The sequence below is a fragment of the Chelonoidis abingdonii genome, chromosome 2 (genome assembly GCF_003597395.2).
Source record: "Chelonoidis abingdonii isolate Lonesome George chromosome 2, CheloAbing_2.0, whole genome shotgun sequence".
In the NCBI taxonomy this organism is placed as follows: domain Eukaryota; kingdom Metazoa; phylum Chordata; order Testudines; family Testudinidae; genus Chelonoidis; species Chelonoidis abingdonii.
In genome coordinates this window covers 257,704,835-257,718,253 of record NC_133770.1, presented here as the reverse complement: position 1 = coordinate 257,718,253, position 13,419 = coordinate 257,704,835, and the positions used below count along the sequence as shown (strand labels likewise).

At 43.1% G+C, this 13,419-nt stretch overlaps 1 protein-coding gene across 1 annotated transcript in view; it reads right to left on the bottom strand.

Moving 5' to 3' along the window:
- TMEM67 (transmembrane protein 67) overlaps positions 1-13,419 on the bottom strand; it is a 52,382-nt gene that overhangs the window by 38,758 nt on the left and 205 nt on the right. Inside the window, exons 2-6 of the mRNA XM_075063102.1 lie at positions 10,937-11,025; positions 8,964-9,057; positions 7,433-7,532; positions 2,979-3,048; positions 2,772-2,846 (exon numbers count right to left, since the gene is read on the bottom strand). Of these exons, the coding sequence (XP_074919203.1) occupies positions 2,772-2,846; positions 2,979-3,048; positions 7,433-7,532; positions 8,964-9,057; positions 10,937-11,025 (428 nt within the window). The remainder of the gene's footprint in view (positions 1-2,771; positions 2,847-2,978; positions 3,049-7,432; positions 7,533-8,963; positions 9,058-10,936; positions 11,026-13,419) is intronic.

Sequence of the window (13,419 nt, the reverse complement as noted above, 5' to 3'; positions counted from 1 at the left end):
ACCCACAAATTCCCTCCCTTAAGCTTTGAAAAATCCGGTTTCCTGATTGGTCCTCTTGTCAGGTGTTTGGTTCCCTTTGTTAACCCTTTACAGGTAAAAGAAACATTAACCCTTAGCTATCTGTTTACGACAATAGTGTACCTGGACTTTCAGAGAGCTTTTGACAAAGTTCCTCACCAAAGGCTCTTAAGCAAAGTAAGCAGTCATGGGATGAGAGAAGGTCCTCTTATGGATCTCCTTAAAACAAAGGATAGGAATAAATGGTTTGTTTTTGCAGTGGCGATAGGTAAATAGCAGGATCCCCCAAAGATCTGTACTGGGACATATGCTGTTCAGAACATTGATAAATTATCTGGAAAAAAAGGGGTAGGCAGAGCTTGCAGATGATACAAAAGAACTTAAGATAGTTATGTTAAAAGCTGACTGCAAAGAATTACAAAGGGATCTCACAAAACTGGGTGACCAGGCAATGAAATTTTTATGCTGATAAACGCAAAATGATGTGCATTGGAAAACATCCCAACGATACATATAAAGTGATGGGGTCTAAATTAGCTGTTACCATTCAAGAAAACTCTTGGACTCACTGTGGATAGTTCTCTGAAAACACCTGCACAGTATGCAGTGGCAGTCAAAAAAGCTAACAATATAGCAACCATTAAGAAAGGAATAGAAATATATGCCACTGTATAAATCCATGGTCTAGTCATACCTTTAATACTGTGTGCATATCTGGTCCCTCATCTCAAAAGATGTATTAATTGGAAAAGGCACAGAGAAAGGCAACAAAATTAGGGATATGGAACAGCATCCATATGAGGAGAGTTTAAAAAAAAAAAATTGGGATTGGTCATCTTAAAAAAAGAGACTACCTAAAGGGGGAAGGATACAACAGAGGTCTATAAAACCATGACTGGTGTGGAGAAAGTGAATAGGGAAGTGTTATTTACCCCTTCACATAACACAAGAACTAGGTGTCACCCAATGAAATTTAATAGGCAGCAGATTTAATACAAACATAAGGAGGTACTGCAAACAATGCACAGTCAACCTGTGGAACTCTTTGCCAGAGGATGCTATGAAGGCCAAAAGTATAACTTAGGTTCAAAAAAGAATTAGATAAACTCATGGAGGATACATCCATCAATGTCTATTAACCAAGATAGTCAGGATGCAACCCCATGGTCTGTCTCCCTAGACCAGCGATGGCCAGGATCTAGGAGTAGATGACAGGGTGAATTACTCAATAATTGCCCTTAAACACTGGCACTGACTTCAGGCTGAAACCTATTTTGTGTTCACACAAACATGCACTTTTAAAGCCTATTGGAGAGAGATCACCACTCAATTCAGTTTTACTCAGACTTGCTTTGTTATCAAGTCTGCATAGATCTGTTGTCTCTAACACTTTCTTATCAGTGGGCTGATGTCCAACCTGCACCAGCCAAAGTAGTTTTGCTGGTCATTATAACTATCACTAAAGCTTAAAGATCTTTTCTTCTTCTTCTGTAAGTTAGAGAGGGGCTTCCTGGCTGACTTTTAACACTCCTTGACACTTAGTATTGAGTGATGCTGGAAAACTACCTGTAGCGGGGTGGTCCCCCACTCCTGTCCTGAAGGGCTTAAAACAGCCCAGGAGAGGGTTGTGGATGGGGCAAGAAGCCTGGGCTGATTGGGGAAAGTAGGCTTAGCTGGGGCCATGCCCCAATCAGGCCCAGCTGGCCCCTATAAGAGGCTGGGAGCCAGAAGCCTAGTCAATCTCCCTCTTGCTGTAGAGGGAGAAGGGCCTGGCTGCAGGGAGCTAGAGACCGGGTACCTGAGTGAAGCAGGACAGGGGAAAGGCAGAGGAGCTGGGGAGCTCCAGCCTGGAAAACCCCAGGCTGTGGCCTAGCACAAGGTCAACAGGTACTGGGGTTCGCAGAGGGCAGCCCCGGGTAGGCCAAGGCAGCAAGTCCAAACCCAACCTTGCCAATGATGAGTAAGCTGGTACTGCAGTCTGCCCCTGTGCCCTGGGGCAAGACAATGACTGGCAGTAGCTGTATACTGAGGTGAGGTGAGGTGAGGCTAGTGGGCGGGGGTTCCTTCAGAGAGGGAGACCCTGAAGCTAAAAGGGGTTACTGCCAGGGGGCAGCACCCCAGGTAAAAGGGCATCAAGTCCAGGGAGGGACATGGCCACAGGACAGGCGGATCATCAGACAGCAGAGGGCGCTCCTGGCTGGAAAAGAGCTGATTCCCAGAAGGCACCAGCAGGAGGCGCTGCAGGGGTGAGTCTGCATGTCTACACTACCCTTCATTTATATATTGCTTTATATCCCAGCATTTCAAAGTACTTTTCAAAAGATAAGCAAGTTTTGTTTTGTATTTTCTTTTAATAAACACAGAGAAATAGAGCCATTGAAAATTTAGGTGATTTGTCCAAGGTCACACCAAGTTATTTACAGAATCAGGACTATTACCCTGGCCTCTAGACTTCAGGCCCTAATTAAACCAATTGACCATGCTATTTCCTTGATAGATAAGTACTTCCTCACATAAGCCATCTCACTGAGAGACTACTGTATGTGCAGCAGATTGGGGTAGAGCATGGAAGATAAGAATCTGACTTGCAAGATACATAAGTAAATGGAAAAACTGAAATAATACCAGGCATGAGAAAATGTTCCATTAAAATTAAATTGGGTAATAAAATGCTCTTAAAACATTTCAGCACAAAAAACCTTTTCATAATATATAACATGAAGCTTGATAATGTTAAGAACAAAAACACTTACTAGCTGTCCATAACGTACAGTTGCAACTGCCTTTGAGGGGAAGTTTCTGCTGTTACTGAAGCATAACCCTCCAGTCTGAAAAGATAAAATTAAGACCAATTCCAGTTAAATTTTATTATATATATCACACATACATACACACACAAAAACCCCACTTTACAACATAATTTTTCCTTTACATTCTGCAGTAAACTGTGTTTCACTTACCAAAATATTTGGGTCCGAACAGTCACAAGACTCAGTTATATTGATGAATGTTTGTTCACATCTTATACACCTATGAATCGCACACACATGAATATATAAACATGAAGAAAACACTTAAAATAGCATTAACTATAAGACTTTATAATGTTAAGCAAGCTATTCTCTTCAAACATTAGATTAGAACAAGTTTGTTCAATTACGGAGAGTGTAACGTGTAGGAAGAACCACAAAAGATGAATATGATATGTTGGGGAAGAATCAGCACAGCTTTTGTAAAGAGAAATCATGCCGCACCAATCTATTAGCATTCTTTGAGGGCATCAACAAGCATATGGACAAGAGTGATCCAGTGGATATAGTTTACTTGGACTTTCAGAAAGCCTTTGACCAGGTCCCTCACCAAAGGCTCTTAAGCAAAGTAAGCAGACATGAGATAAAAGGGAAGGTCCTCTCATGGATCAGTAAGTAGTTGAAGTAGGAAACAAAGTAGGAATAAATGGTCCAATTTCATAATGGAAAATAGTAAATAGCAGGGATCTGTATTGGGACCAGTGCTCTTCAACATAATAAATGATATGGAAAAAGGAGTAAAACAGTTGTCTGGGTATACTGAAAAGAGGACAGGAGACACCTGATATGGATTTTAATCAGGCTGCAACTTTTATTATATATATGTCTGGGACTACCCAGCAGAAAGAGTACAGTGGAGGCAAATTTATGCTGCTTCAAATCATTACCCAGGGCTTCCATCAACCCCATTTCATTTTCCATCTACGTGCCCCCAGCCAACCCATGGCTCGGACCTTACCATCCACCCCCCTCGTAGTATGATTAAGGTAGGCAATAAGAATGGGGGGGGGGGGGGCACAGTTGGTTCCCTGCTGTACTAATCATAGGAGACTCCAACCCCTTTCCCCTGTTCTGTTCCTTTATCCTGCACCTTCTTTTAAGTCCTTTACCAGGCCATTTATCTGGTCACTTGATGCCTTCCCTATGGAGTACCTGCACTGGACATCCGCCTCACACTTACAAAATAAGTTGACATATGGCCTACCACCTTTTCTTCTTACCAGAAAAGGTCCTCCCTGACACCCACTGTAGGGAAGGTTGGAGGGAAAAACACCCATTCCACTGAAAGCCAATCTGGTGCAGGAAAAATTCCTTTCCAGCCCCGCTTAAAAAGGAGTGACTAGCACAATGCCCACAGCAGGTCCTAACCCCATCGGATATTTGCCATCTCTAGGGGAAGGAGGGTGGGTGCTGCCTTGTCTGCTGCATGGAAAAAGGGGCTTCCAATGCTTACCTTTATTAGCCGTCAGATCTGACAGTCCTGGGGGTGAGTCAGCACCGCAAAACTGACCACCGTTCATATTTTGCTGCAGTTTCCAACCTCATTCCCTGCCCCAGCCATAAAGCACAGCTGCCTTCCCTTGGCAAGCCCAGACAATATTCCCCCTGCTTTAGGAGTGGTGCAGTCAGTGACAAAATTTGCAGACAATACAAAATTACTCAAGATAGTTTAGTCCAGTGGCTTTCAATTTTTTTTTTTTTCTGGGAACCCATCTGAAGAAAATTATTGATGCCTGCAATCCAATGGTGCTGGGGATGAGGGATTTGGGAGAGGCTCAGGGCTGGGGCAGAGGGTTGGGGTGCAGGGGTGAGGGCTGCGGGGTGGTACTGGGAATTAGGGGTTCAGGGTGTGGAGGGAGCTTTGGGCTGAGGCAGGGTGTTGGGTGCAGGAGGGGGTCAGAGCTCTGGGGAAGGGTCAGGGATGGGGAGCTTGGAGTGAAGGAGGTGGTCAAGGCTCTGGGATGAGGGCACAGGCTCTGGGGTGGGGCTGGGGGGGTTGGGGTGCAGGAAGGGGTTCTGGGTTTGGGGATTAGGGATTAGGGCCCGGTGGCTCCCAGTCAGCGGTGCAGAGGCAGGCTTCCCTCCTGTCCTGGCACCAGAGACCACGCTGCACCCCGGAAGCGGTCAACAACAGGTCTGGCTCCTAGGTGGAGGCACACAAGCAGCTTTGCACAACTCTCACCCACAGGTACCGTGCTCCTCTATCACAGCTCCCATTGGCCAGTTTCCGGCCAATGAGAATGCAGAGCGGGTGCTTGGGGTGAGGGCAGCAGGCAGAGCCCTGTGGCCACCCTGCTTAGAAGCCAGACCCACTGCTGGCTGCTTCCAGGGTGCAGCATGGTGTTAGAGGAGGTAGACACTAGCCTGCCTTAGCTGGGCAGCACTGCTGATGGGACTTTTAATGTCCTGGTCGGTGGTGCTGACCAGAGGAAGGCAACCCAGTGCCTTACATGCTGTGACCCAGTACTGGGTCACAACCCATAGTTTCAAAAACATTGGTTTAGTCAAAAGCCAGTCATGAAGAAATACAAAGGGATCTCACAAAACTGGCTGATTGGGCAACCAAATGCCTGATTAAATTCATTGTTGGTAAGTGTCGTTTAATGCACACTAGAAAAAAATCCTAAACTATACATAGAAAATGGATGGGTTCTAAATTAGCTGCTACCACTCAAAGATCTTGCAGTCAGCTGTAAATAGTTCTCTGAATACATCCACTCAATGAGCAGTGGCAGCTTTTTTTTTTTTTTTTTTTGACTAACAGTGTTAGGAACCATTAGGAAAGGGATAGATAATAAAACAGAAAATCCTATAATGCAATTATATAAATTCATGGTATGCCCACATCTTGAATACTGCATGCGGATTTGGTCACCCATCTCAAAAAAGATATACTGGAAGAGGTACAGAGAAGGGCAACAAAAATGGGTAGGAGTATGGAACAGACTGCATATGAGGAGAGATTAAGAAAAGACTAAGGCTGTTAACCCTAGAAGAGAGACCAACTTCTGTTGGTGAGAAAGACAAGCTTATACAGAGCAATCCTTCAGCTCTGTGTAAGCTTGAAAGCTTGTCTTTCTCACCCATAGAAGTTGATCCAACGGAAGATATTACCTCACTCATCATGTCTCTCTAATATCCTGGGACAAACAGAGCTACAACACTGCAGGTCCATCAATTGCTATTAGCCAAGATGGTAAGAAACACAACCTCATGATCTGGTTGTTCCTAAATCTGGGACTGATAGAAACTCATAGAGTAGATGACAGGGAATGGATCACTCAACAATTGTCCTATTCTCTTCATTCTCTCTAAAGCATTTGGCACTTGTCACTGTTGGAAGACAGGATACTGGGCTAGATGGACCATTGGTCTAATCCAGTATGGCTATTCTTATCTTCAAAACTTCAAATTAAGTCCTGGGATCACATTTCAGCTCAAGTACACAGAGATTTTCTTTCCCTTCTGTGTTCATAACACAATGTTTATTAGAGGCCTGAGACTAATAGGAGCTGGACAAAAATTAGTTTTACCAGCTCATTTCCACTATTATTCATTCAATTAGCAACAAATAAAGCAGTACATATTAATATAAGAATACATTGTTCCTACTCTATCTTCAGTCAGAAGAAAGGCTGGAGTTGCAAATTTAGGATACTGGCCCTCAGGGCTGGTGCAACCATTTAGGCAAACTAGGCGGCCGCCTAGGGTGCCTAGTGATTGGGAGCACCTAAAAGTCCCCTCAGGCAAGGAGATTGGAGTGGAGGTGAGCTGGGGGAGGGGGGGTGCACAGGGAGGGCTACCCGTAGTAATGGGGGGGAGGTGCACAGGGGAACAGCTCTCCACCCCAGCTCACCTCCACTCTGCCTCCTCCACTGAGCACAGAGCCCCCGCTCTAAGTCTCCTCCAATCGGCGCCGCATGCCTGGACAGGGAGGACAATTAGAGTGGCGCCAGTGTGCTCAGTGGAGGAGGCGGAGCAGAGGTGAGCTGGATGGGGGAAAACCCAGGCAGGGTTAGCTGCCGTGGAGGGGGGAGGTCAGGTCTCTCCAGTCAGGGTTAGCTGCCACGGGGGAATGGGGGAGAGTCTCCCCGGGCGGGGTTAGTTGCTGTGGGGGGACAGGGGGAGTCTCCCCAGGTGGGATTAGTTGCCGTGGGGGGACGGGATGGAGAGGGATTAGCTGTCGTAGTGGCGGGGGGGTAACTGCTGTAGGGAGGGGGGCTCCCCGGGTGGGGGGGCTGAGTTAGCTGCCGTGGGGTGAGCGGGGTTAGCTGGGTGGGGGTGTGCAAGGTGGAAGTTTCGCCTAGGGCGTGAAACTTCCTTGCACCAGCCCTGCTGGCCCTGCAAAATAATTAGCAACCTCTACTCCTGCTGACTTGAACATAAGTTGAAACCTCTTGTCTTACTGCTGTTTAGATTGCCACAAAGCAAGAGGGACATCTATAGTATATGCACGAGAGAATGCCTTAATTAACCAGAAGTATTCATATTTTATTCAACAGATAGTTTGTTCCTCGGGAGCGTTCCATTTAAATCACATCATCATCAGGACCCATACAAAGCAGATCTGAATACATAAATTTAGAAGAAGCAAGAATACTTACCTATCTCCCAAGACATTTGAAGCAGAGAATGATGGTTCATTTGCATCACAGCGTATACACAATGCTTCATTCAACAACTTGCCATTAACATCTCTTTCCACTAAGTGGGGGTGGGGGAAGGAGAAATGTAAACGTGAGCAATAACATGCTTTAGAGTATTTCGCATAGGTTATAAAGCTGATTACAAAAATAATGCTTTAAAAGAACATATCTAGGAAAATCTGGCTCAGACATTAATACAAAATCAGTTTGCATTTTCTAAAACTTCTGAGTCACAACTGACAAATATCCTGTGTAAGTAATACATACACCCTAGTAGTTTTAATTATAAGCTGGGGCAAAAATGAAGCAAGTTTCTCTGCACTTGTGTTAAAGAGGAATTTATATTCAAAACAACAGGATATTTGTAACTAAATTGCAAAATTTTGGCATAAGAAGTAATTCTTTTTGAACAGCAGTAATTTAATCATGATTTTTATGGGACAAGATGCTTAAATTTCGAAATTTAAGCTTTTCTAAAGCAACTAATAAAACCACAGATTAATAGTGTTAAAGAACTAAATTACAGATGCTGTGCAAAGATGATGCACATGTGAACATATCACAAATGCAAGATTTTTTTTTCCCCCAAAGCTCTTTGGGATTGTTTCTTTTTTTTTTTTTTTAAACACTTTTAGACTATTTGCTATGGGGATAAGAAATGTATTTTATAACTCTCATGATGGTTAAAGGGAGATGTTTCAGCTAAAAACATATTCTGGTTCTTAAACTGGTATTCTTTTTCTAACGTTAAATGACAGTTGGATGTATCTTAAAGTCACCCTCTGTCCCATTTTTTAAGACTTAAATCAATGATCAGGAAGAATGAACCTAGTACAAAGACATCTGGTTTCTGTTTTTTCTATTTTTTTAAACATTTTGGATAACCAATAGTAAACATTTCTACAGCAAGTTCCTGAGCCTGCATGTAGCCAGAAAGCAGGCTATGAGGTGAGGATAACATTGTATCTTGTATTGCTCTTATTTTCAGTGTAAAATGAATAATAATCTGGCTTCTCTACATCCAGAAGGGTTTGAAATGGGAGACATATGATTCAGTTACAATAATTCCTGTTAAGAGTTTTTTCAGAACTGTGCTACCTTGCAGCAATGAGAAAGATCTTAAATACACCAAATTGACAGAAGCCTTTTATGCTTCAAGCAGGTCTATAAAAATCAGGATATACAAAGATCATTCTACGCTTGCCAGGAGTAGGCAGAAGGGGTCCGGTAAGAATAATCTGTCTTGTTTTTCGCTACTTTCAAATGCGAGGAATAATGGCTAGAGGACACAGTTTTGTCTGCTACAGGTTTGTGGGGTGGGGGTGGGGGAGGGAAGATGGGTTTAAAAAACAAGATGAATACTTTTTTACATTAGAACTGTAAACATCAATACTTTGATAACTTTGGCTTGCTGTGGTAATACACAATGCTGTTTTGATAAACTCAGATATTTAAGAACATAATTTCATATTGCTTATAGATTACTTACCTAAAATTTCATTAATGGCGCATTTACATTTTCCTTCTGTAGTTAAGCCTTTAGGACAAGTAATACAACTCCACCCATCTTCAGTAACACCACTCTAAAGTTTAAAATATTTGTAAAATCTTTCATAAAAGTGCTCTAGAACTGGAAATACATTATTTAAAATAGAAATTATTCAGGTATTCTAACATGCGTAACATTCGGAAAGCTCTCTGAAGAACATACTAAAGACCGTCGCAAGGAGAACCATCAATATATTCAATGGGGCTTCATTCAGACTTAAAGATCTGACTGATCTTTTCAGAGGTTTGGGATCACAATACAGTACCTAATTAGAGTATAAGAGGAGTTTTTAGTTTGCTTTTTTTTTTTTTAAAAAAAAAAGCATTAGTTGAAATCCATTTATGCCATCTTGGAACTAAAGTGTTTAAAAGGGCTTGTTACTCCATTTCTATTGTAAAACATCTAACAACATAAAAAAAATGCTATGGATTTTGACAACTTATCATCAATGCAGAAGTGACTATAGGTAAGGCCCTACCAAATTCATGGTCCATTTTGGTCAATTTCACAGTCATTGGACTTTAAAAATAATAAATTTCCGCTATTTAAATGTGAAATTTCACAATGGTATAATTGTTTTTACTTCTGCACTGCTGCTGGCAGAAGAGCGGCAGCTGTTAGCCAGGCACCCAGTTCTGAGGGCAGCACCCTCCCAGCAGCAGCGCAGAAGTAAGGTTGTCAATACCATACCTCTTTCTTCTGGGCTGCTGCCTTCAGAACTGGGGGGTTGGAGAGTAGTGACTGCTGACTGAAGGCCCAGCTCTTCATGCAGCAGCACAGAAGTAAGGATGGCAATACCATACTATGCCACCCTTACTTCTGCGCTGCTGGTGGTGGCTCTGCTTTCAGAGCTGAGCTCCTGGCCAGCAGCCACTGCTCTCCAGCTGCACAGCTCTGAAGGCAGCACAGAAGTAAGTGTGGCAATAACATGACCCTCCCCCCACAGGCTTCCAACCAAATACTAAAAAATAGGCAAGAAAAAAGAAGCAAAACTGAGCCCAGGGACTTCATAAAGGAGTAGTCTTTGCGTAGAGAGAGAGCTTAAGTGACTGATGGCTATGTCTACACTGCACACCTTACCCTGCTGCTGTAAGGTATGCAGTGTAGCTGCTCTCCTGCCAAAAAAATAAAACCACCCCCCACCCCCACTAGGGATGGTAATTTTGTTGTCAGCAGAGCATCTTGCACTGTCCACGATGGTGCTTTTTGTCTGTAAAACTTTTGTCTGTTGGGGTGTGTTCCCCCCTTCCCCGAATCCCTGACCAACAGAAGTTTTATCGATGAAAGTGCGGTGTAGACATAGCCATAAAGATAAGAATATAACAAGGGTATTCTAAATATTGGTTTAATCTCTTAAGTTGTTTGCTCCCTCATGACATTTTTCTTGAATCATGCTTAAATTGGTCAGCTTTTAAGCAACCTGTGTGTTCTACAACTTGTTTGATTAGAAAAGTATTTGGTTGTATGAGAGTGAGCAAACCAAGAAGTTATTCTAGGCAGATTTACACTTGCCTATCGACTTATTTACATTCGTTATTACTGTTTATTTTATTATCCTTATTCTAGCCTCACTGAAAATTTCTTGGCAATAGCTCATTTTTGCAAACATAAAAATTTACAGCCTTTAAAGTCAAATTTTCCCACAAAAACTGAACATTTTTTCCCATCTTGCATTCAAAGGAAGCTCTCCACATTTGTCACAGACAGCTAAAACTGTTGTAAGATGAATTACAAGCTTCATAAATATGGCACTTTTACCTATACCTGAATACAAATTTTGAATAGTTCTAAATAAAAATACTGCTGATAAAACAGTAAATTAAGCTTTTGTAATTTTTTTTAATCGAAACATGAAGACCTATAAAACTGCAAAAATGTATCATCACATCACAACATGTAAAGCTTATACCTACCATATTCTCTGGGCATTTTTCACAAATAACAGAAGGTCCACCATTATTAGAAACCATCTTGAATCCTGGTAGACACGCACATGAAATACCTAAAACGTAAATGTTTTTTGTTTTTCATCTCAGTTTATACAAATAAAAAACCCAACTCTATTGTAGAGCAATGGCTGCAGCTCTTAAATGAAGACTCTCAATTTCCTGCCTAAACAAGTACAATGTTTGAATAAGAACCACAGTAAAAACATTCCTTTTAGAATGTTCATGTTAGAGTTTACTTTTTACCCTTCAAAAGTAGAATTACTCTGATAGATTAAATAACCAAGGAAAACTGTCTTGTGTGCAAAGAGCTTCAAAGTTAAGTTATTTTAAATTCAATACTTTTTCCTTTATTTAAACATGAATAGTAAAATAACCTATCCTCAAATGCTATTCCATGGGCTTGATGCTGTGAAGTGTGTAGTGCTTGCAACTTCCACTGGTTTCAGCTGTGAAAGTTCAGGGCACACCATGCCACACAGGAATGGGCCACTAATTGTTTACATTTTTTGCTATTTCTATTACAAAACAAAAGCTGAAGAAGCCTTTATTGGATGCTCCTCAGAGCAGAGGCTCACAGCTCTGCAGGGGCTGTAGGGTGACCAGATGTCATGGTTTTATAGGGACAGTCCTGATTTTTTGGGCCTTTTTCTTATATAGGCTCCTATTACCCCCCCCCCCCCACCCCATCCCAATTTTTCATGCTTGCTGTCTGGTCACCCTAAGTGGCTGCCCAGTTAGTGAGGGAGGCGACAGGTAGCTGGTTTTTTGCCCCCAGCTGCAAAGGTGATGAGTGAGGCACCCTGGGGCACTGCAGTGCCAGTGGGTGCATGGTGCTGGCTGTAGTCTTTTAAAACTGAGCTGCTTCTCCAGAGCTCAGGCTTTATCTCCAGCAGCTTACAGTCCCACCCAACTGAGAAGGAGAGGAAAAAACCAGCACCCGTAAGTGGCTGCCCGGTGGTGGGGGACAGGCAGTCCATATGTGCCTACCTTTAAGATACAGGCACAGTACAGTATTTGCTTTTTTCTTTTAGTCTCTGCTGCTGCCTGATTGGTTACTTCCAATTCCCCATACTGTCCAGTTGACCATTTAGTCAGTAACTCTGATGCTCATATATTTGAGGCTTTACTGTACTGGACCTATCTGATCAAGTAAATGTTTGTAGAAATTTACAAATGTCTAAGACCCAGAAATACTTAAAAACATGATCATATATCAGCCACGCATTGTGGAAAGAGTATTTAATCAAGGTTATTAACTCTTCAGTTAATGAGCAGCACATCCACGCATATTTAACACAAAAAGAAAAAAGACTACGGGCTTGTCTACACTGGCACTTTACAACACTGCAACTTTCTAACTCAAGGGTGTGAAAAAACACCCCCCTGAGAGAAGCAAGTTTCAGCGCTGTAAAGTGCCAGTATAGACCATGCTCCCAGTGCTGGTAGCTACACCCTTCGTGGAGGTGGGTTTTTTACAGCACTGTGCCGCAACCACACAAGCCACATTAAAGCACAGCATTGCGACTGTAGACTAGCCCAAATAAACATTGTTCTCTTATTTCTAGGCTGTAGCTTAGAGCAATTGTTACATGAAATGAAAAAGCTGATCATGTCAGAATGACATTCAGCTGGTCAAAATGATACATATATTAACCTTTCTCTGCCTCATATCTGTCCAAGATTCACACAAGCCGAGGAGACTGAATTTCTTCCTTAGCAGTCTTATTGTAGTAGAACTAGTCAATAAAAATAAGACCTTCATTTCAGATTTAATCCTATTCTTAAAAACAAATCCCAAACCATCAACAAACTAACCACTACAGAAATGAGAAATCTGTCTTGCAACGTTTCCACAAGGTGAAATTGTTGCCCTGGGATGGTGAACGTACTGCAAATTCAACCAACCTATGCTATTCTGAAAAAAACAAAGTCTTAGGACAAAATTCTCTAGAGCACCACTTCCCCCTGGCAGCATCACTACCCCACGATCCATGTTTGATCACTGGACACATGCCAGCATTTCGCAGGTAGTTCACGTGCAAAGAGCGAATATCCCGGTTTCTGACATGCAAAAGATGAATTAAAACAAACGCTTCAGTATCGTAAGAGCCAAAGGTTGAACAAACCCCCAGTCTGCCCCCGATGGGGGTGACGCACTGCTCAGCTCCCAGGGACTACCACAGACACGGCTCTAAAGGGACTTTGTGAACGCAGCCCGCAGGCAGGGGCGGGCCGTAACATGGCGCAGCCCCCTCAGCTCAGTGGCCTCAGCCCAGGGGCTCTGCCAGCCCGTGACGGAGCGGAGCCTCCCAGAACAGCTCCCCACCTCCAGAGCCTAGTCAGAGAGGGCGGGGGACAGGTAAGGCTCCTTGCACACCCCACCCTGCCCGCTAGGAGGCAGGACTCCCCCGGCCCGCATCGCGGCTGGGCCCCTCGCTCGCTCTCAC